Source organism: Pelecanus crispus, chromosome Z (genome assembly GCF_030463565.1).
Source record: "Pelecanus crispus isolate bPelCri1 chromosome Z, bPelCri1.pri, whole genome shotgun sequence".
Taxonomy (NCBI): Eukaryota; Metazoa; Chordata; class Aves; order Pelecaniformes; family Pelecanidae; genus Pelecanus; species Pelecanus crispus.
The window spans coordinates 75,734,160-75,755,857 of NC_134676.1; the positions used below are offsets into that span (position 1 = coordinate 75,734,160).

The window sequence follows — 21,698 nt, forward strand, 5'->3', positions numbered from 1 at the left end:
TTCAACATATCTTTCACACATTTTCCATAAAAAAAATAGGTTGTTTCCTTAGCTTGATTATGATTAAAGACAGTTCAGGAACTCATCACATGGTTTCTAAAGGAGCTGTCAGAAGGAAAGAAGTGGAACTGAGCCCAAGGGACAAATGCAAAGGGTCACAGCTGTAAGTGCAAGAAAGCTCTAAGACTTTATGAGCAGCCTTGAGATTCCGGGAGATCTAGTCCATCTCTACGTTTGGAAAGCTGCATGCTCAGGGAGCAAACATAGGTGCCTTGAAAACTCTATGAGCTTCAGTGTCTGGTTTTTTTAATTCATATTTTATTTCTTGCATAAAGAGTGATAAGGTAACTTTACATCACCCATGAGAATAAACAGAGGAGTAATTCTCCAGGTTCAAGGAACTAGTTTCTTTAGTAAAATTTTAAAAACATACAAAAGAATCCTGAATTACTAAGGATTCCCAAACCTAATTTCTCTGTGAAAATGAACAAAAATTTTGAACTGAATCTATTTCCCTTCAAAGAGCTTAAGAATTTTAAAAAGTATGTGCAAATCCCCGTTCCATTCAAAAGAATTTAAGACGTGTTTGTCCATCTCTTCTTCCAGGGACTCTTTCATACGTCAATCTCCTTTTTTTGAACTCTGGTGCTTCTGCAAATCCTGAATCTGGAAAAGAAGTGGAAGGAAAATATATGTATGATAAACTACAAATACAACACATATGCAGACTTAACTATGTGTTTCTCAGAAGCAGCAGCAGACTTTAGCTTTAACCAGTATGCTCTGTATGAAAAGTATCAACCACCGTAAAATTAAATGTGTACAGGTTAATATCAACTAGTACTTACTACTACCAATGAGTTTTATGCATATCATCCTGTAATAATAATACAGGGCCTGATATACAATATAAATACATGAACCTGCACTATGCTTAACTACAATATTTCAGTAAAGATTTTAATGCTTATTTCTATTTTATTAATATTACACTCAGTACTATTCAGTAATTGTAACTGTTAATTCTTTTTAACCAGAGACATGTTCATGTTTCTAAGTTGTTTAAAAAAGCTACTTTTGTTCCTAAGATTCCGGTATTTTTACAATAAAATATTTGAGAAGTTGCTTATTAAAAATAAGTTACTGTAAGAAAATTCTGTATAGCTTTTACAAAAAGTATTGTCACAAAACTTTAACGCTGACCTAAGGATTTCATCTTTTCCAGTGGAAATACTGGCTTGGCATATTGGCATTAATTGTTTGTGGTTTAATAAAAGTTTGATCTGAAGCTTGAAGAAATCCCTGGGGGTTCCCAGTGTGTCTCTTTAACTTGACTCTGCACACATTTCCTAAACTTGAGATTTCACATTTCTTAAATTTGGGACTTTGGAAGGCTTTCACTGTATTAAGGTATTATTTCGCATTAGCATGCATAACTATATAGTATACTTATTTTTCCCCTGGCTAGTGACTAATAAAAGTAAAATAAACCTATTCTTCCAAAATCTAAAGCAAAATCATTTTTCCTTTTTTGATTTGATTCAGATTTAAGTATACCTTTGCCCTACTGGGCAAGAGTATTACAGAAAGCTTATCAGTTGGAGATCACAGTATTTTCAGAATACTGTAAAATGTGGTACCAGAAGAATCTGCCTGATCTCTACTGAAACTATTGTATTTAGAATTTTATACTATCAGTGCCAGTTACAGGTTACTGAAATACTGTTAACTACTCAGCAATACTCCAGGTCTCATTTTTAATCCCAACAGAGAGGCAATAGGTCTGTTCAGAGTTTCTGTAGGAACATTTTAATTTACACAGGCTGAAAATCAAAAGCAGTTCACCATATCCAATTAACTTTCCCTCTCTTTACTTCTATAATTGCCTTAAGCAGCCCATGAAACATGATGATATTGATGAGTTATTTGTGTTTTCATGAATGAGTCTGAACTAATTAGTGAAAGCATTTAATGCTGTGCTGACCTTACTGTACTACCAAGAGATTTAACAACAGGCTGCAACAGAGAAAACATAAATTAAATCATCTGTACTAGGAGTTAGGCACTTTATTTAAGAAGTTCAACCTTGGATTTTTAACGAATGTGGCACCTCACCTATAGGAAAGGAGCAGAATTTTAAAAAATACTACAATATACGTTATAGCAATACTTAGTCTGACAGGGACTAGCGATGCTCTCCTACTTTTAAGACTCCATGGACATAGATTATTATCAAAGAAGGTCTCAAGCTAACTATATTTGAGAAAGTAAACCAGGGATAAGAAAACTACAAAAAAAGGGAAGCCCGGAGCTTTTATATAAAGGCTGTACACAACTTCAGGGTAAAAAAGTTTTGAAGTACACACTATACCACCTATTTGAAGAAATATGCTTTGGAATGATTTCAGGATGGAGAGTTTAGCCCTGGAGACGTTAGCTAAAAAAAATATTCCAAGAATAAGGGAACGGTATGAAACAAACTTAGAAAGCTGTCAGAGTGAAATTCTTACTCCATTAATGCCAACAGCAAAACACAGCCTTTAGTAGTATCTAAATTGTACCCCCTGAATTTGCTGAATCTACTTTTTGTCCTTTAGAGAAAATACTTTCTAGTCTTTTCTTCCCCCTTTTGTCCCAACCTATGTTTACAAAATAATCTTTCCCATAACTTTTAAAATAATTCTGGCATGTTTATTATGCACATTTCAGGCACGGTCAAAGAGAGAAGAGGCTGAAGCTTACAATATTGGAGAACTACACTTTTCAATATTTTACCAAGGAAAAGTAATGGCAGTAACACAACTCAATTTTTTTTTAAATATTCTTTATGCTCAAAACAGAAAATAAATGCTTAGGAACCTTTTATCACAGAAGAAATATATATGCAAGTAAGTTTTTAGCAAAGGAAACATGCAACCGTTGGGTTGGATTGGATTTAACAACCACGTGAAGAAAATACGAAATCTAGTCTAACAGATACTCCTGTTTCCAGTTGAGTTACAAACAGAATTTCAGCAAATTCTGTTTTCTTTGGACATACCTGTTCTACTTTTTTCTTTTGTCCATACGAATGGTGGAATTTGTTTTCTCTTTCCTTTAGATTCTCCACCTATTTGGTGAAAATTCATACTTTGAAGCTCATCTGGGTCAACAAAGAAATCAGAGAGAAAACTATCAGATGCAAACGATTCACATGGGCCTGTGGATGAAAAGTCATTCCATGGGGTCTGGTTAATCAGAATTTCTGGGCTCTTAAATGTTGTGTCTCTAAATTCTTCTAGAAAACTCTTAGAGCTCTCCTGAGGTGCACAGTCACTGAAAGTTGCAAAGAAATCCTCTTTTTCAGAGTTTTTGGAAGAATGATCAGAGCTATAGTGCATCCTGAAAGGCTGTCTTTGAACACGAAGACAATTCGTAACATCTAGATGAGCAAAATCTTCACAGTCCTTTGGCACAGCAAAGACATTCTGCTTCTTCCGTGTAACTACTTCTGAAGAACATGAGTTCTTTTGCATATAGCTTGGAAGATCAGAGTCAAAAAAACCCTGATGGTGATTCAGTGGAGGAATTATGGCTTCAGAGTTCGTATGAGATGGTCCTGGTAGAGAAAAAATTGAACCATTCCGTTTGGAGAATGAAAAATTAGCTTATTTCTCTACATTTTACAGAAAACCAAGATGCCATTGAGCATTTCCATTGCAGTCTGTCTGCTCAGAATAACTGACCTTTCCATGATTAGAAGATAAATATTCTAATACATGCAGATTTTCACTTGGTTTCAAAGGTAACACATTTTCCTAGTAATTCAAGATATTACCTGTGCTGTTTTGTGCCTTACCAAGCAGCTGTAAAGACTGATGATTTTGTTTATAATCTGGATAGAACGTATTGAAGTTATTCTGGTTTTCTGGGGGTGATACACCTTTCACTGCTGTTTCTAGTGGAGCAGCAACGGTTAGGCTGTACGAAGATGTCATGTCACTAAAATGCTAACACAAACAAAAAAAAAAAGATACTTGAGGAGTGTTTATAGTACATGTCTACATGTCTACACTGTCAAATGTGAAAAGTTAAACCAGTTGTTAGGATTCTAAGAGGTGTAAGTTTTTGTGTACTGGAAAGAAAAAAAAAAAGATTTACCAATACAGAAGGAGAGGCATGTGAAGTAGACAATGTGCCACCTGTCCTAAATCTATAAACAGAGTAAGTAATAGCCTGTCTCTTGAAATACAGGAAAATCAGAACCTTAATATACTTTATTCTCTTTCATTAGTCCAGGACTGTAGGAAGTAGTGTCTGCAATGGTTTGGTGTATATCATACATCACAGAGGAATTAAACTGACGAGATCTTTTTCTGTTTTTCAGTCAGTAAACATGGCTTTACACATATACAGTTATTACAATAATATTCACGAGTTGATATTCAGTGCCCAAATACCTGTTCACTTGCTCCCTTACCTTAACTGAATGCTTCTGATGTGGAAGTTTGTCATCCAATTTTCTTGACTGATAAAAGCTGTGCATTTTTAAATCTAATTAGCTGACTATAATGAGTCTGTAATTTTCCCAGACTTGGCCCAGCTGAAACAGCAGGACCACATGATTCTAACTGCAGAGTGGGCACTTTAGTGAATGGAATTCTTCATCTTAACCTCTAGGGCTCTTTCAAATGCTTAGTACTATGAATTGTAAGTGGTCAGTTTATTATTGTGTAAGAAGATGGAAGGAAGGAAGGAGGGAAGGATAGATAAAAGTCCTGGAAATACTTAATAGGAAAACATTTCTTATTAGGGAAACATATATATAAGCTTGCATGCTGATACAATACTAGGTACAATGAAGCCTGAACTGGAAGCTGATCAAATGTGGGTTTTTTCCAGTTAAGGAAATATTCTAATCATCTTCATGCGAACATAATGGTGACTTGATAAAATCTACTGAGAATTAGCAGGCTCAACATTTTAGGTATGAATGATATGCTAAAGCATACAATTCATTTTTAAATGATACCAGCAAATGTGCATGTTGCTTCAGATTAAAAAAAACAAACTGTATTACAACATGCAAAAAGATTGATCTAATACATAAATTAACTTTGGCTAACCTTTAAAACTTTTTTTGGAACCTCTGGCAGAAGTTCCTGAAGTTCATCAAGGCTCGCAAGAAACCACCTGTTCAGTGAAGATCCTTTCTTTAACATAAATTGAGCAACCAGAGGGTTCATACATGGAAAAGCAAGCAGGCGTTTCTCTGTCTGGAAATGGAAATTATTTTGTTAGATTGGTATCTGACAAACTTTTTTTTCCTTTTTTTCTGTTTCTACAGAATGACATCCCTATGAATAGGTCACGCAGTATATCATAGAAATAGAGCTTTCAAACAGTGCACTTTTATAGCCCCACAAAAACTTTTTTTTTTTACCTACAGATGTAACAGTGTTTCATTTTTGCAAAGAGTAAGTTCTGCACAATAGTTTGATAAAAAGCAAGCACCGTCTAAAGATGTTTCTATTCTAAAGGATGAAAACAGTGAATCATGTAAACTTGATTTGAAAATGCATTACCAGCTTTACCATTTATTCTCCATTTTGAAGAGAATTACCAAAGTCAGGATAAACCAATAAAGCTGGTTTGTTTTACGGAAGTTACACTTGTAAAAAGCAATGAGACAGGTGCCAAAAGCAGGAGTTGCTAAGGGGAGGCTGAATGTCACACAGAGGGCAGCAAGTTGAGAGCTGTAGCATTTTAAGAACGTCAGCTTCTAGTTCCTGACTTTCACAAAGCTCCACACTCAGCACATACCAGGATCTACTACCTTTCCCAGAGACAAAAAACAATCAACGACTCTCAGTTTTTTTCCTGGTATCCTTAACCTCTAAACTGGAAAATCTATAATCCAATATCCCACACTTGAAAGGCCATGCCAATACCTGCTTTACAACGCTTCCGAATTTTGCAAAAGCCAAAAACAATCTTGGCTTTACAAGAGTTCAGAGCTTCCACATAAAATGAACAAATCCATATGTTTAATTTGAAAACGTTAATATACAAGTTAAAGAACATGATATATGTGACTGTGATTGATGGACCTGTTCCAGCATTTGTTGTAAATATCCAATATCAACTACTGCATGAGAAGTTAAACAAATTTCTACTATCTTGTATCAAAGCAAGTCTGTAAGCAACACCACTGACTTCAGTAATGGATCAGCACTAATGCATTTGGCTTCCTGCCCAAGTGAGCCATTTTATGTTTATCTTTTATAATTTGGACAGTTTTTCAACTGTAGTGCCTAGAACTGTAGAACCATACACAACGGCTGGTGGATGTGGAGGATAAACTTCTCTACTGGTTAATTGTGAAAGCCTGAGGAAAGTCCAAGTTGCACCTAATTGTGCTGCCAAGGATGACAGAAGCTTTATATATATATGTGTGTGTGCGTATGTATATATATATAAAAAAGTAAGTATGTGTGTGTGTATATAAAATAATACTTATTTTAATAATATATTTTAAGAGAACAACAAAAAAAAGCCTAGAACTTTATGAGTCTGAGAAACAGGAAGAAAACTGTGCAATTTAATGGAAAGATAAGCAAACCTCAGATGGCAAGACAGAAAGCCAGGATTTGTCCAACCACTCATGAGGACTGATATGAGATGCTATCAAAATGTTGTCAGCAATCTGACGAATTACCAGTGCTGTCTCTTCAATCCCTGGCGTAAGAACTACCTAAAAGTGATACGTAATATTTTTGGTTAAAACTTATACTAAGGGACGTCTTAATTTGCTACAGTAGTTAAATGGGAAAGGTTAAAGGTGACCCTGAACACAACAGCTGGTAATGTGGAGTAGTTAAACCTGATCCATGCTCATCATGAGGTAGAATACCAACCTCTGACCACTAGCCTGGCCTCAAATTACACTCTGTATTTATGCAAATCACACTCCTTATTAATGCAAATCCTATGTAGGTGGAATTAGTTTATCCTATAGGTCTTTTATATGTGATCAAGTTTATGGATATAATATGAATTCCTAAACAAACAGGTAATTCTGAGATCTAATATAGTTTAAGAAGACGTGTAGTGCTTCAAAGATTGCACACAAACTACACAAGAAATAAGTTACAAACATCAACTTGGTAAGCCAAATGAAACTTTTGCCCCATTTTTTAATGTTGATTATTCTAGATACTGCATTTCTGATTTATAATGAAAAAAGTTAATTTATCTTGCCTCATAAAAAGAAAATGCAAACTAGCTGACAGCAGAGAAAATTACACTTTCTTTTCTTCTACTACATTAGTAACATAATATTAATCTGAAGCTGCTGAATCTTAAGACATAAGCAGGGTTAATACACATTCTAATAATTTATAAAATTAAAGGTACAACCTCATTTTTTGACTCCTAGTCATAAAAACACTTCAGCTGCTATTTGAATCTGATGCAACTGGCACTGAAATCAACACAGTCTTTTCACTGATCTCAGCAGCACTGAATTAGGCTCCTTTCTCTTATTTTAGTAATTTAGAGCTATTTATGTTGTTGATGTAGAATGCATACTTGATTAAAGCACTTTAGAAATACCACACAGTGAAGATTAAAACAAAAAGGTTGTAACAAAAAAAAAATTACCTTCACTTCAAACTCTTCTGACATCTGTGTAAGTTCAATTAGAGTGGCATAAATTAAGACAATGTTAAGCAGAGTATCTCCCCTGAGACTGTATCTATAAAACAGTTTCATTGGACTGTTAATATTTAATATGCACTTGTAATAATTCCAAGATGTTTGATCCATGTGTTAATAAATGTCTATCTCATTTCCTGGGATTCAGAATACTAGTACAGTTTGAGCATTAATATCTGTGAAAGGAGAACTAGGACACATTAAGTGACTGAGTGCTGAAGGATGCACTGTGAGGAAGAAAATGGAGTCAGCCCATAGCAAAGCAAGCCTGGCCTGAAGCGAAAGGACTGGATCAGGGTCAGTCACAGGAGAAAAATCATACAGAGAGGAAAGGTGATGCACAGAAAATTTACCACTTGCTCATAGAAAAAAATCTCACAATAGGTAATAAATGAATGCTTATGAACTATATCAGCAAAAGCTGTGCTTCCATAGCAAAAAGAGAACTACTGATGGATTGGGAGAACACTTGAAGAATGTCTCCCTGTGTATCATATGCATATGCAGTGATGCTAATACAGTAATTCATAATCTTGTAACCCCTACAAAGGGGTTAATTTACTTCAAACAGTTATAAAGAATAATTCCAGTGGTTAATATCCTTAGACTTGTGAAATTTCAGGACCTGTTGATTTGAAATACACCTCACATTACCATTGCCTGCCTCAAACCCTGTTATTTTATAACAACCATTTCTTCATCTCTTGTGTAAGACTAAAAAGATCGTAACACACGAAAAACATCTTTGCTAACTTTTTTGGGGGGTCTCCAGTGATCGCTGTTGGTTGTATCATTCCACTGAGTTTTTCAGTAGGAGCATGATAACACTGTAATTAAGTGAAATGTCCAAAGCACACTACAAATATAAGCTTACAATATTCATACTGTTCTAAGGGAAATGTGTTCCTACACAGGAATTCAAAGAACAAAGAGTGTTAGCTTATTCTAATAAGCAGCTTCCTTTAGTGATAAGTTTGTTTTGTTTGTTTTAAAAATGCCAAGATAACAAAAGAATTTCATAACTTACTCTAAATTCAGTCTTTCTCTGGAATAGAAAACAATCCAACAGCACGTATACTGGAGTGATAATGCCATCATCTTCCATATTACGTTGTCACAGCATTTCTCATAATTTAGTTCTTCCATACTCTACCATAAAATTAATATAAAAACTAAATAAATATATTTCCATGGCTAAATATATTACCATGGCTGTCACAAGCTTTTAATGTGCATCACTGTATTATGCAGAAGTTAGATCAAACATAAATACAGCTAAATAATATAGGTATTAAAGACACATCTGGGAGTCAGGAAAACTAAGTTGTATTCCCAACTTTTATTTTGTTTGACCTCTAAAAACCTGATTCACTGCTTCATACCTCTTTTTCCCTCCCATAAAAAGGAAACACTGCTACTAACTTTTTAGGATGTTCTTAAGATTTTTGAGAACTTTAATAATACAAAATACTGTTATAAACCTCTGAAGTAAGTACTTAACCTACACAAATCACATTATATCTACACTGAATATATAAAGCACAACATTGCAGTAGCACTTGCAGTAGCATGTAGGAATGTCTATCTGTGTTGTGCTTGTTGTACTAATTGATTATTTTATTCTTTACCTATCTTTCAGGAGCAGTTCTTCTACCTGTAAAGTCATCTGTCTTGCTGCACACCAGAATTTAATTATTATACTATTGTCTAGGCTATTATTTTTTATTAAAAGTAGGATAAATTATTCTCTAGACTAATTCAGATAACTACATGAAATGGGAGGACTTAACATGCACACTGGTAAGAGAATATAGTCACAGGTACTTTTAATTGGTTATTACAATATTCCTTTATACAACCCTGGTTTCAAGTATGCATCCTTTAACTATAAAACAATCCAATCTCAGATCAAATGTTACACTTCTGTGAAGAAATGTAGGTAGAGACATGAGAACATTTTAAACTAGACAACCTGGCACAGACAGAATTTTGGAGTTAATGAATTTAGAAATAATTTGTGTTGTGAGACAATGCATGAATTAAGTATGATTATGAGGAAGAAAAGATATGACAGAAGGCTGCAGAAGTGACCCAATGCATAACGGAATTTGGACATACTAGTTTCATTTTGTACCTGCAAAAAGATGGCAGTACATTCATCTATTGTCAACACAACATATCGATCCGTACTTCCAAAGAGCCTTAAGGAGTAACTACTTCTTCTTTCAACAAAGGTAATGCTGTACCTGAAGAAGTCAATTATTTTAATAAATCTCAGTTAAGTAAAATAACAAGATTTTCTTAAAGGAAATGAGTAACATACATCTCAATATAATTTTTTAAATTATAGTCTTTTCATACCTTGGTCTTTCTCAAATGCTCGAGTTCACTTTAAGACACATTTGAAGAATACACATCAATGTAGCAGTGACTTAATAAAATATTACTGGATTAATTCAGTTATGTTGATAAGTGCACTGAATATGACCCTGGTATACAGCCTTTGAGTTTACAAAAAAATAAGACATAATACAGAAACTAAGATAGATAAATCAAGAAAATACACTTAGATACCTCTTTTGAGTAATTAAATCCATATTGCATTTCTTCCCTTCATGATTGTGCAGCACAGGGAAAGCAAACCCAGTGAAAACTCTCTGACTGCCATTGGTATGATCCTAAATTTTTCTGAGTGAATGAGAACTGCCAGCAGCACAGCCTCCTGTTACCAGCTGTGTTAGCAAAGACTCACTGAATGAACATTACATGTTTAGGGCTTTTGGGGAGTCTTGGCTAAGGGGGGCAGTTGAGAAGACACAATCATCACACTATCTGGCCTCATCCCTAGGAAACACAAGAGACCTAAACCTGAATCTGCCAGCACTAAGTCCTCTCGAAACTTGTATGGACAGTGTATTCACACATTAACAAAAAAAGTTAACTTTAAGATTTTCTGAAACTATATAGCTCTTTGCTCACCTATTTAATTACTTCATCAGTGCTAAAAGGAACTAGTGAGAAAGTACCAAAAAGCATTCCTGGCTATTTAGCTTATGGCCAGGCTGAACAGAGACTTTGAACAGGTCAGAGTTTAAAAGTGTATGTCAAATTAAATGTTCAACTTTTAAATGTCAAACATAGAATTCTTTTTTTTCCTATTGAACTGCAATTAGACACAGCTCAAAAATGGCTTCACAGGTGACTCAAGGATACAGCAAGGATCAAAATTGACATGTCTCTTCAGCAACATGGTGAAATCAATGATCTGTATCTCTGGCACTATGTTTAAGAGATGCTGCTGCTCTGTCCCCTGTTTCTTTCTTTCTTTTTTTTTCCTCTCCCCATGATAGAAGGTACTTTTACCAGGTATTTATTATTGTGAAAGGAAAATGCAAGAAAATTATGTCAAAGAAAATAATGCACATATGCAATGATTTACACACATGAAAATTTTTGTACAAGTTAAAGAGTATTCAAAATTAAGTGAATATTGGATCAGAATTTTACAAATAAAGTAGTTTTGGTTTTAACTTAGGCTCTCCCAAAAGCTGTGATGCATCAGAAAATGAGACTGTTTTACTGTTGTTTGTTTTGTTTTTTTAGCATAGCTCCGGTAGTTAAAAAACAAAAAATCCAAAAGCAATTTTCATGAAGAATTAAACACAAAGTCTTCCACAAACCAAGAGGCACTAAAGCAAAAAATGCTTTGGGATAACATTATGATTTTCAGGGAAAAGTACACAATTGAAAAAGTTGTTTTGATTAAAAGTGCCAGCTTATAATTAAAATAAAGAAATCGGCCAATTCCATTCTGGTTGACATCTGTGTGAATCTATAGAATTAAGCTATCAACTTCAGCAGAAAAATTATCTTCTTGTCTCTTAAAATGCTAATAGTATAATTGCAGTAATGTACCTGATAGCCAAGTAGGTGGCTACTACATGATATAGCAGGACAAGATACATGTCCTGGAAAATGGAAAATAAATAGACAATAAGATTAAATAGATTATTTTCACTCACTTGGATTCCAAAAGCTGAAGAATATCTGGCATATTAAGAAGACCTTCAGTTGTCAGAAATACATATGGAATCTGTACCTCCAGAAGAAAGGAACCACAGTGATTCCCTGAAACATTTTGTGTATGTAAGATAATAGTTTCATATGCAAAAAAATAAAGATACATTTAGGTATTTAAATAGACATATCTTTTAAAAATGCAGCTTCTATTCATCCCCATTAAAGTGCTTCCATTATATGCTTTTTTTTCCCCAGAATTAAACTGTTCTAAATCTCTTTGAAATTAAGCTTTAATTTATATTCCTTTAGATCTACAGCAACATTCCCTTAGGATGACGAAGGGTAGATATACAGCCTGTAGTAACTGTAAAGAACCTGTGAACTTGGCACAAGTCTTTTATCAACCAACATTTACTACTATATCCTGGCCAAAACTAAGCTCACAGTCTAAGAAAAACACCTTCCTATCTTGCTGCATAGAAAACCAGCTCTGTTTGCTTAGCTTTAGCCTTCATAATTTATTATTCATTCTCTTCCACAGGCATATGAATGTAGTATTCTAGGGAACAGAAAATGCTTTCCTTTCATATGCCAGCCCAATTGTTTATTACAATTCTAGAGAGCACTTACCCATTTGTATTGTTTCAGGGAGGGTTGTTTTAAAAGTCATGTAACTAACATTCAGATTTTTGCACAGATTTTTCCAGCAAGAGTTTTCAGAATAATCATATTCCATTACTAATGAGAAGTGTGTCCAAGGGAAGTCAGCTCCAATTTGCTGATTACGTACAATAACACAGGAATATCTACTAAGGCTTAAAAAAACAACAAAACATTAACAGAGAATTACCCTCAGAACAAAATAAACACATTTTTACTTTGAAGAATTATCACTGTTTAATGTCTGTTTACAAAAAAGTATTTACCCTTCCTGAATTTAAAACTGTAACTTCTTTAAGATTAATTTAAAAATTAAAAGCTCTACTCCCCCCCAATTATCTACTTGAAGTATTTTTTCCTGCAATGTCATAATTTGCCATTATATCTCCTATGTCCTCTCACACACCCCCTTTTTCTAAAACATGTAAACCAAACATATTTTTCTACACATTTTTCTAAACAAGTTTTTCTGAAGCCTGCAAAACAAAACAAGAAGTTAAAAATACGCAATTGCATGCCTTCTAAAAGTTCCTCTGAGCCTCACAACTAAGCATTTTACTAGAGTGTGGACAATATTCTCCCCTCCCAGAATGAAGCTGTAGATCCATATTCTGAAATTTTTACTCCAGACTGGAAAGTCCCATGGAAATGAACAAAAGTAACAAAAGTTTCAATCATGTTAGTCCTGAGTAAAGACTGTGTTCTCAAAAATCAAGAATTTAACTTACTTGCTTATGATATCTTTATAACCTAAAAAGGTTCCCTTTTTCTCAGAATTCAAATCTACAGCTTTTAAACCTGCATGAAAAGAATTAAAGCCTTCATCAAACAAATGAGCCTCTGTGGGTATGAATCAATGCACAGTGGTAAGAAGCAAATATGGAACCACACAGGATGTTAAAAATTTATGTATTTCATTGTCTGTCTTGATGAAGTCCTACACAATTTCAGTTGGTATTGCACTGGTGGGTATAATGATTTAGAAACTTCCATTTTTGAACCCAAGGAAGTAATGCAAACAAGTTTCATGTCTCACAAACTCACAACCCAGTTACCTTAAAACGAAAAATTAAAGGTTAGTGCAAAAGGAAGCATCTTTGCCACTTTATCATTTAAATTCCTTTACACTTTCTGCACACCTCAAGTTTTACAAGTATGACTGGAAGATGTAGCTAAAAAGGATATTTGGATAACACAAATGCCTCTCTTCAAAAGTTTAGTTAGTTGGATTAACCTGTGTTTGCAACCAAGTCTTCAGATCTTAAAACAAATAAAATACTTTTCATTAAATACTATTATTAGTAAAAGCATTGTGAACATGCCTCCTCCCTTTCAAAACATTCTAGAAGACTGGCTTCTTTTAAGAGCATAGGAAATTTAACTTTATTTTTAAAGGCACAAGAACAATACAATACATGACACTGTTGATAAGGTTCAAGCAAGAATGGGTTACAAAAATGGGCTTTAAAAAGAAATATGAAAGGAATCAGTGGCTTGCTCTAAACGTAAGTACAGGCTCAAATAACAATCTTCCTGAAACATGTTTGTTTTACCAGCTGAATCCGCAACGTTGAACAAGCTTGTACAAAAGTTACCCACAGGTAAAATGATGAATTGATGAAAGTGTTGCTTGTATCAGTGGGGGGGGGGGGGGGGGGGGGGAGGGCGTGATATTGGAAACAGTATCTTTTTTCCTTGAGTTTAATAGATTGCTAGAATTTATGCTTACATAGTTAGCAAATTAGCAAACAAGGTCAGCAACAGATGGCTAAGGGAAATCATGATCTGCACCTAACTATTCACTTAAGGTTTTATGCTAGGGAGCTTAGTTAAGACTTCTAAATTCTAACTCCTCTTAATAAGCTTACAAGGAAGAAAACTTGTGACCACAAATCAGCTAAAAACAATGGGACAATCTAACCAAGACAACAGATGCAATTATAATTAGGCAATGGGCTGCCCACATCTTCCTTTGTATTCTCTTAAATAAATCTTTGACTTGACAGATGAACTATCATTCTCTTGCAACAGAAAACATCATACCAGAACTCTTAATCATGGGGAAATAAAATTACAAGAAACAAAAAAAGGCTGTTGGAAGAGTTAGGAAACAAAAAATAGTGAGAAAGGCATATAGAAAGGTTCCTGATAAGGAGAAAAGAGAGAAACACCTGCAAAAACCATACAAACATGAATGCAGCAAAGCACAGAGCAACAGACACTTTTTCTTTCAAAAATACACATAAAAATAATTATTTACCTTCTACTCTAGATAAACTGTGAATGAGGGCAGCTTTTTCTCTCTCAGAGTCCATCCTTGTTATGATTAGTATCTGGAAGAAGACAAGTAAAAGAATCTCTAGTACTGTAAAAAAAATTATTCTTTCAGCCTGCATACATCTTTCTTCCTCCTTTGCACAGAAAGCATGAGATTGACTAAGCAGGTGGCATAAGTGGAAACCTCGGAGTTTTCCAGAATGACAACAGAATCATAGAATATGATTCTATCCAGTTGGAAGGAACCCATCAGGATCATTGAGTCCAACTCCCTGCTCCTCACAAGACGACCTAAAACTAAATCATATGACTAAGAGCATTGTTCAGATGCTCCTTGAACTCTGACAGGCTTGGTGCCATGACCACTTCCCTGGGGAGCCTGTGCCAGTGACCAACCACCCTCTCAGTGAGGAACCTTTTCCTAATGTACAATCTGAACTTCCCCTGATGCAGCTTCATTCCATTTCTTTGTGTCCTGTTGCTGGTCACCAGCAAGAGGAGATCAGCACCTCCCCCTCTGCTGCCCCCCTTGAGGGAGTTACAGACTGTGATGGGGTCACCCCTCAGCCTTCTCTTCTCTTCTCCAAGCTGAACATTATATTATTAATTATATATGTAAATATTAATAGTGTGTTAGATCTTGTCAGAAAAGAACTTCCAGATATTGGTCAGCCTGACAAGCTTAAGGCAGATTTCAATTTCCGTATGTTGGTGCAAAGAACAGCCACCTGACAACCCACTGGCTCCTTTCAAAGCAGTTTTGGACAACTGCATTTTAAAATGCAGACCTGCTTTTTCACACACGATACAACAGCGTACTCATTACATGATGGTGTGAGCTAGATGACATTTTTAGTCATGTTCTATCTAATAATGAGTACAAAAGATAATGAAACAAAGAGTAAAGTCCACTTTATTCCATTCCATTAGCAACTTCTTGCTTGCAAAGGAAATGTCCCATTATAATCCTGCATCAGTAACAATTTTGGCTAATGAAAGGATAACCAGATTATCATATTTCACATCATATCAACTGATGCTGATGTGATGTGATAGAACAGGAAATGGCTTATTCAGTACAAATTTTACTTCTTATTTAAACTGGAATACTCCTTCTGCCTATTCTGGCTCATTGATACCTGTCTCTGAATGTTAGGGAACAGTAAACAATCTTATCATTGTGAATAAAATCATACATATTCTTACATTGCATGGGTATGTGTGCGTGATCTCAAGTTTAAGTCAAGCAAGCAAGACAAAACTCAGGAAAGTTATAATTAAAATTTTTAAAAATCGTATCTAGTGGAGTTCAGAAGAAAAGCAAAATTGTCACTAGCTGACATTAAGATGACTAAGTTTCCATATGTCTCCTAGTACAGAATAATCCTAGCAGCACAAAGCAAAACGTATTACTCTTAAGAAGAAGAAAATGATGCTGAAATCAGCTTAGAGGGTCTACTGAAGGACAGACACCAAGACCATCAACACCATTTTGTTTTGGTTGCTTCATTTCCATTTTAAATTCTAAAAGGGCGTACAGTAAGCTATTATGGTGTGCGTGCTCTGAGCCACACTGTACATGTACACAATCCTGACTTGTGCTATCATTCTCTTTGCACCAGAAGATTGAGGCCTTCAAATAAAAGGTTATAATACAATTTTCAGTAAGGGACTTGATACAATATACTTACCAGGGAAACAAAACCACCTGCAAAAATACGAAGCCCTGGCAACGTGAAAACTCATATGCATGCTATTTCAGTCATCGAACAAGGGGAGATTTGATCAAACAGAAACCTGCAGTGCTCCTGATAGTGGTCTTAAACTTTGTTACCCTTATTTAACAGATCCTGCGAGTTGGAAAGGTAATTATAAGACTTTCTTCCATAAACCAACCCTTGTTAAAAGATGGTTTTATAATTATTCACATAGTTTGGAGCAGTTTTGTTTGCTTATAGAAATTGTTTACATCGTTAACCTTAACACTGTGTTCCTGTCGATAACTTTGCATCCAATTTAACATTTGACACTGAAGTTCTGTTATTTTGGGATTTGTTTCATGCTTTTTCTGGCTGCTGTACTGTACAATCTTCAACTGCCTCCAAATGTTATTCAAACAGGATTCTAAGATGTTTTTATAGATATCCTTTGCCTTGGACAAATAACCTGTTAATAAAGCAAAAAAAGAAGTAATTGCAGTGACAAAAAATAATTGCCATGGTTTGTGTCTAATCTACACATAAATTTAAAATCTATGTGAAGGTATCTTGCACAAAAAAGATGAAAATTTAATGGCTCACCAATATGGAAGGATACTGTTACTACTAATCAGGTACATAAGTGGCCTTTATAAAACTGCTATACCTCCTGTACTATCTGTTATATTACTCCAACTAGAATTATAGAACATTGCATTCTATAGCTGCAGATACCAGCAGCAGCACTGTTATATTTAACTAGTCTATATCTTTTATACTAAATAACAACTTTATTAATATTCCCACTGTCCAAAGCTTTACCTGTCCTGTGTTTTCACCACTCTTCATATTATCACAACTATTTCTCAACTCTGAATGATGCCTTTTGTATATAAATGGTGAACAATGCTGGGGTTATTTGCAAATGCGTAAAGAAAAAATACATCTAAGATAACTATGTGATGAATCACACAGCACAGCACATCACAACAATAGGATCTACTTAGTATCTGTCTCAATTTTATAAGTTTTTTTCAGGTATTTTTTACTTGTGCAGTTTCCTGTGTGAGGTGTTGCTGGGATCTGGAAGGACAGGTGCTGTGTAATTCTGAAACATCATCTAGGAGTGCTTTTGCTACAATAGAACAGAGGAGGAAGAACTGCTCATTTGTCTCCCTCCCAACCTCCTATGTTGCTTATACTAACTGTAGAAAATAATTCTACTTACAATTCTACTTATATATTCATTCTGTATTTTTCTTCCTACTCTTTTATTGTTAGAAATATTTAAGTGAATACAAAATAATTTCTTTTCGCCAGTTAGGTTTATGGCAGATGTTTTCCATTTTACATCAATTTTAAAGAAACACCCTCCATCAAGGGATAATTCAGAGTGACTCAAGTTAGATGCTCTGAACCGCCTTATCTCCTCTAAGGACAGAGGGAGCCTGACTTTCCTAGGGCATTCATAAAAGCTGACTTCAGCTCCTTATGAATCTATTCCGATAAATCTATCTGAAAATTCACAACACACAACTATGGGAACCTGACAAGCACGGCTTTACCATTTCAGGCATAAAATTGGGTTACAACGAATTTTCATATTCCAAATCTGAATAGCATGAGACCAGAAAAGCTGAAAAATAGCCTCTGTGTGAGTCCAGTGCTAAGAATTGGGCTGTAACTTCAAACTCCTTGTCTCATTAGATAATATTTCAGATTTTGCTTAAAATACCCTCAGTTTTAAGTACCTCATTTCCAAGGAGCCTAAGAATACTTTTAGGTGGAAAGTGTTCCACACTCACAGAAGGTGGACTGTAAACAGCAAAGGACTTGCCATTTTTGCACGTTTCTCAGTTTCCACACAGAGATTCTGATAAAAATTTGTCATTCTGAGATACAAGACAACACATTATATATATGTGGAAGTTCATATGAATGTTTCTTAGGCAAATCCATGTAATAATATAAACAGTGGTGTGTTAGTCATGAACTGAGCATATACACTGCTAAAGTACAATCTGCATTGAATTAATTTCTAATGATGGAACAGAAATAAGGAAGCAAAGGGCGTTGAATATCATATTCAAGCTACACTGGAGGTATACGGATGGCAAAGAATCACAGCCTACAAACATGAAAGATGGACTGCAGAATACACACAAGGTATTGGGTTTCTGGGTATCATCATTCACTACTAAAAACAAACCTAGTGCTGTGTCCAAGCCACACGTTAATAGAAGATCTCGAACTGTCACCAGCAGGTGCACCAGAGCAGCATGTCTGAACAGCATGATCTCTTTCTCATCTATTTTACCTTTACAAATAGAAGACACAGGTGTGGTCTGTAGAAATCATGCTATACATATGTAATCAATTTAAAAGATCCTAGTATCTTAGAATTTTCATTAAACACACTTAAACAGACATAATCTTGAAAGGTCAGATCTGGTGGTCTTGGCAAATAGCTTATGATACAGCATAACTTTTCCTATGTCATCTGACCCAGAGCAAGTGGCACACAGGTAAGTGTTTTTGAAAGGTGTGGAGGGATAGATGGTGCTATCAGGAGATAACAGTTTCCCTAGGTATGCCATTAAATCCACACTGCCTTACTGATTTTAGTAAGGCAATCTTTAAATATACATGGAAACTGACAAATTTCCCATCTTTTGGTCTGTCATACAAGCCCAGATGTTCACATTACTACTTCCTCATCTGACTAGTCAAATCACTGTATTTTTCAACAGCACTGTAACTCCATCTAACCTATTTTCCAAACATTTCAGAACTCTTCCCAAGAAATCAAAATGGCAGATTATCCACTAATCAATAAGCAATTCTAAAGCAGTGATAACCTCAGATGGAGCTTTTCACAGAACCTTTCCAACAAATTTTAGATTATAAAAGCCACATTCTTTACAGCAAATGATTTGGACCCAGCTAGTCTTCACACATATCATGAGAAAAATTCCTATTGTCTCACAATAATGATCCATGTAGAGTCTTAACTCCTAATATTACCTTCCCCACATGTAACTGACCTCTCCTGATGAGACTCTTAACCTTCTTTGAGAAGGTAAATTTGGAGGACATCTGCTTCTTCTTGGACACACAGAGTATATCAAACAATTTATGGACTACGTATTCTGTATTATGTCCCCATTTTGAATAAATCTTCAAGGACTTGACTGAACAGGAAGGAATTACTAGTCTGAAGAAGGAAGGCATTTTTGGGAATTGAACTCAAGGTATGGTGTAGTTCATTATCTTAAGAAAGGAAATATGTGACTACTGCAGAGTAAGTGGACTTAATAATAAAATACTTCAAGATGCTAAAAAATGGTTGAGAAAGATAATTAAAGAATAAATGCCTAAATGACTACAGCTGATCAAGGAATTACTGAAGGAGATGCATTACACAAGAAAAATACTAGTTCTGTGTGCTGGGATCAACACAGCTTTTAATTAAAAAAAGACAAGTGAAGTGCTTAGGAAGGAAAAAATCAAACTTATGAACACAGCATACAGAAGAATTAGCTGGAAACAGCATGGAAGGCAAAGATCTTGCCACTGTTTTGTATGAAAAGACAGAAAGTGACTGTCATCTCCGTCAGTAAAGGTGCTGAAACTGAAGGACTATGTCCAGTTCTTGACACCACTCACCGTAAAAACTCAGTGAGGAATACAGGTCATTTAGAAACAAATCAAGACAGTAAGAAATCACATTTTATGACGAAGGACTGGAGTATTTGGTAATATTTGGTGCAGAAAGAAAAGACCAGCAGGGGAATAATAATCTTCTAATAGATCAATAACATCATAGTAAGTGATTGTTTCTACGTTCACTGGGGGATTAATGAGAAAATGCATCAGCATACTCTGGAGTAAAGTGGAATGAGATTGGCTATTGTGAAACTATTTAAAACCAGGAAGGCAATAAAAGAGTGAAGTAAGTTACCAGGGAGGTTTTGCAATCTCCTATACAGTTATAGAAATATTCATTAGGAATGGATTGGATATGTTAGAGTTTTCCTCATTTCTATGTTTCTGTAGACCTTCCAGCAAGAAAATTCTTATATCCTTCTGTTTCTTTAGTTGGGGACAAAATGCAAGACCTCCCTTGCACTTTTCTGTCTCTTCAGTGCAGAAAACAGTAGCTAAATCAACCTGACTCTTTTCGGTATTTTAAACAAAGAGCAAAAAGTTTTTACTGCTTTCCTTGAGCTGTAGTCCAAAGACCCACCTATTTCACAGGTCAACTTTGCGTTCAACAACAGTTATTTCTGTATAACAAGGGATGGGTAAATATTATCCATTCCTTAGACAACACTTGCCCTTAAAAGGAAGGTCCAATAGATGAATATTGCCTCATCAGTATTTAAGCCAGTAAGCATTTTCATTGATTCATTGCTGTTATTTTAGCAATTGGTAATATACTGCACAGCTAATCTACAAACAAATAGCCAGGCGACTTGGCCCAGCTCTTACTTTAGGCTACATTTCTACAGCACATAAACTGCATTTGAAAGGATATAAGTTTTCTTAAATTAATCTTGAATTAAAATGCAGACTCTTAGATTTTTTCCCTTGATCCTGACAAGCAGTAGTAGTTCTCGGTATACTTTTCTCAGCAATGTTTTCCTTTCAGTGATTCACTGATACAGATACAGAGCTTCTCCCTCATGTTTGTGAAGCTGGTGTTTGCTTTTTTTAAGTTCCCTCAAATTAAGAGAACCCCGCTGCTGACAATTTTAATATGGTAATTCTATACATTACAGGCTGTCATTCTGCAGACACCACTAAAATTTTTTTGTTTGCCTTCTCTCTCATTGTAATTTCATTATCATTAGTTTTATTTTGAGAAAAATATATTAAGCACAGGAAACAATACAGTTTAGATAGCTAAAGTTTATCACATAACTCGTGACACAATATAAAAACTTGGCAGGTAGTAGATGGCCTGCTATGTTATCCGTACAACTAGTTCTCAACTATGAGCAGTACAACTCAAAAAATAATCCAAAATACTCAATAGCTTTCTAAATCTTCCTCAAACACAGTCTGTATTTTGCTGTGAGGTTTTCCTGCCACTCTCTTTACCTATAGTCAAATATCTTTGTAAGGGGACACTGATTTTGCTTGGTTTTGTTTTCATTTTTTCTGGTTCTATACAGTTTTCACATGCCAGATAGGAGAGAAAGTAAGTCAGAAAGGAATCAAGTTAATATGGATTTTTTTTCCTCCTCATTTCTAACATAGGCTTAGCACTTTTCATCATGCAGGTGTGACTACAATAGCTACTAAAAGGAGAGAAGCAACAAAAACACATAGACAGCTTTTAATTTT

At 35.1% G+C, this 21,698-nt stretch overlaps 1 protein-coding gene across 1 annotated transcript in view; it reads right to left on the minus strand.

Moving 5' to 3' along the window:
• Positions 1-565: 565 nt before the first annotated feature.
• The window catches only part of SHOC1 (shortage in chiasmata 1), a 73,801-nt gene continuing 52,668 nt past the window's right edge, over positions 566-21,698 (minus strand). The window contains exons 18-31 of the mRNA XM_075727114.1: positions 18,559-18,666; positions 16,622-16,818; positions 14,636-14,708; positions 13,104-13,173; positions 12,346-12,524; positions 11,718-11,823; positions 9,830-9,941; positions 8,723-8,844; positions 7,642-7,735; positions 6,602-6,733; positions 5,106-5,255; positions 3,818-3,989; positions 3,041-3,598; positions 566-666 (exon numbers count right to left, since the gene is read on the minus strand). Of these exons, the coding sequence (XP_075583229.1) occupies positions 566-666; positions 3,041-3,598; positions 3,818-3,989; positions 5,106-5,255; positions 6,602-6,733; positions 7,642-7,735; positions 8,723-8,844; positions 9,830-9,941; positions 11,718-11,823; positions 12,346-12,524; positions 13,104-13,173; positions 14,636-14,708; positions 16,622-16,818; positions 18,559-18,666 (2,174 nt within the window). The remainder of the gene's footprint in view (positions 667-3,040; positions 3,599-3,817; positions 3,990-5,105; positions 5,256-6,601; positions 6,734-7,641; positions 7,736-8,722; positions 8,845-9,829; positions 9,942-11,717; positions 11,824-12,345; positions 12,525-13,103; positions 13,174-14,635; positions 14,709-16,621; positions 16,819-18,558; positions 18,667-21,698) is intronic.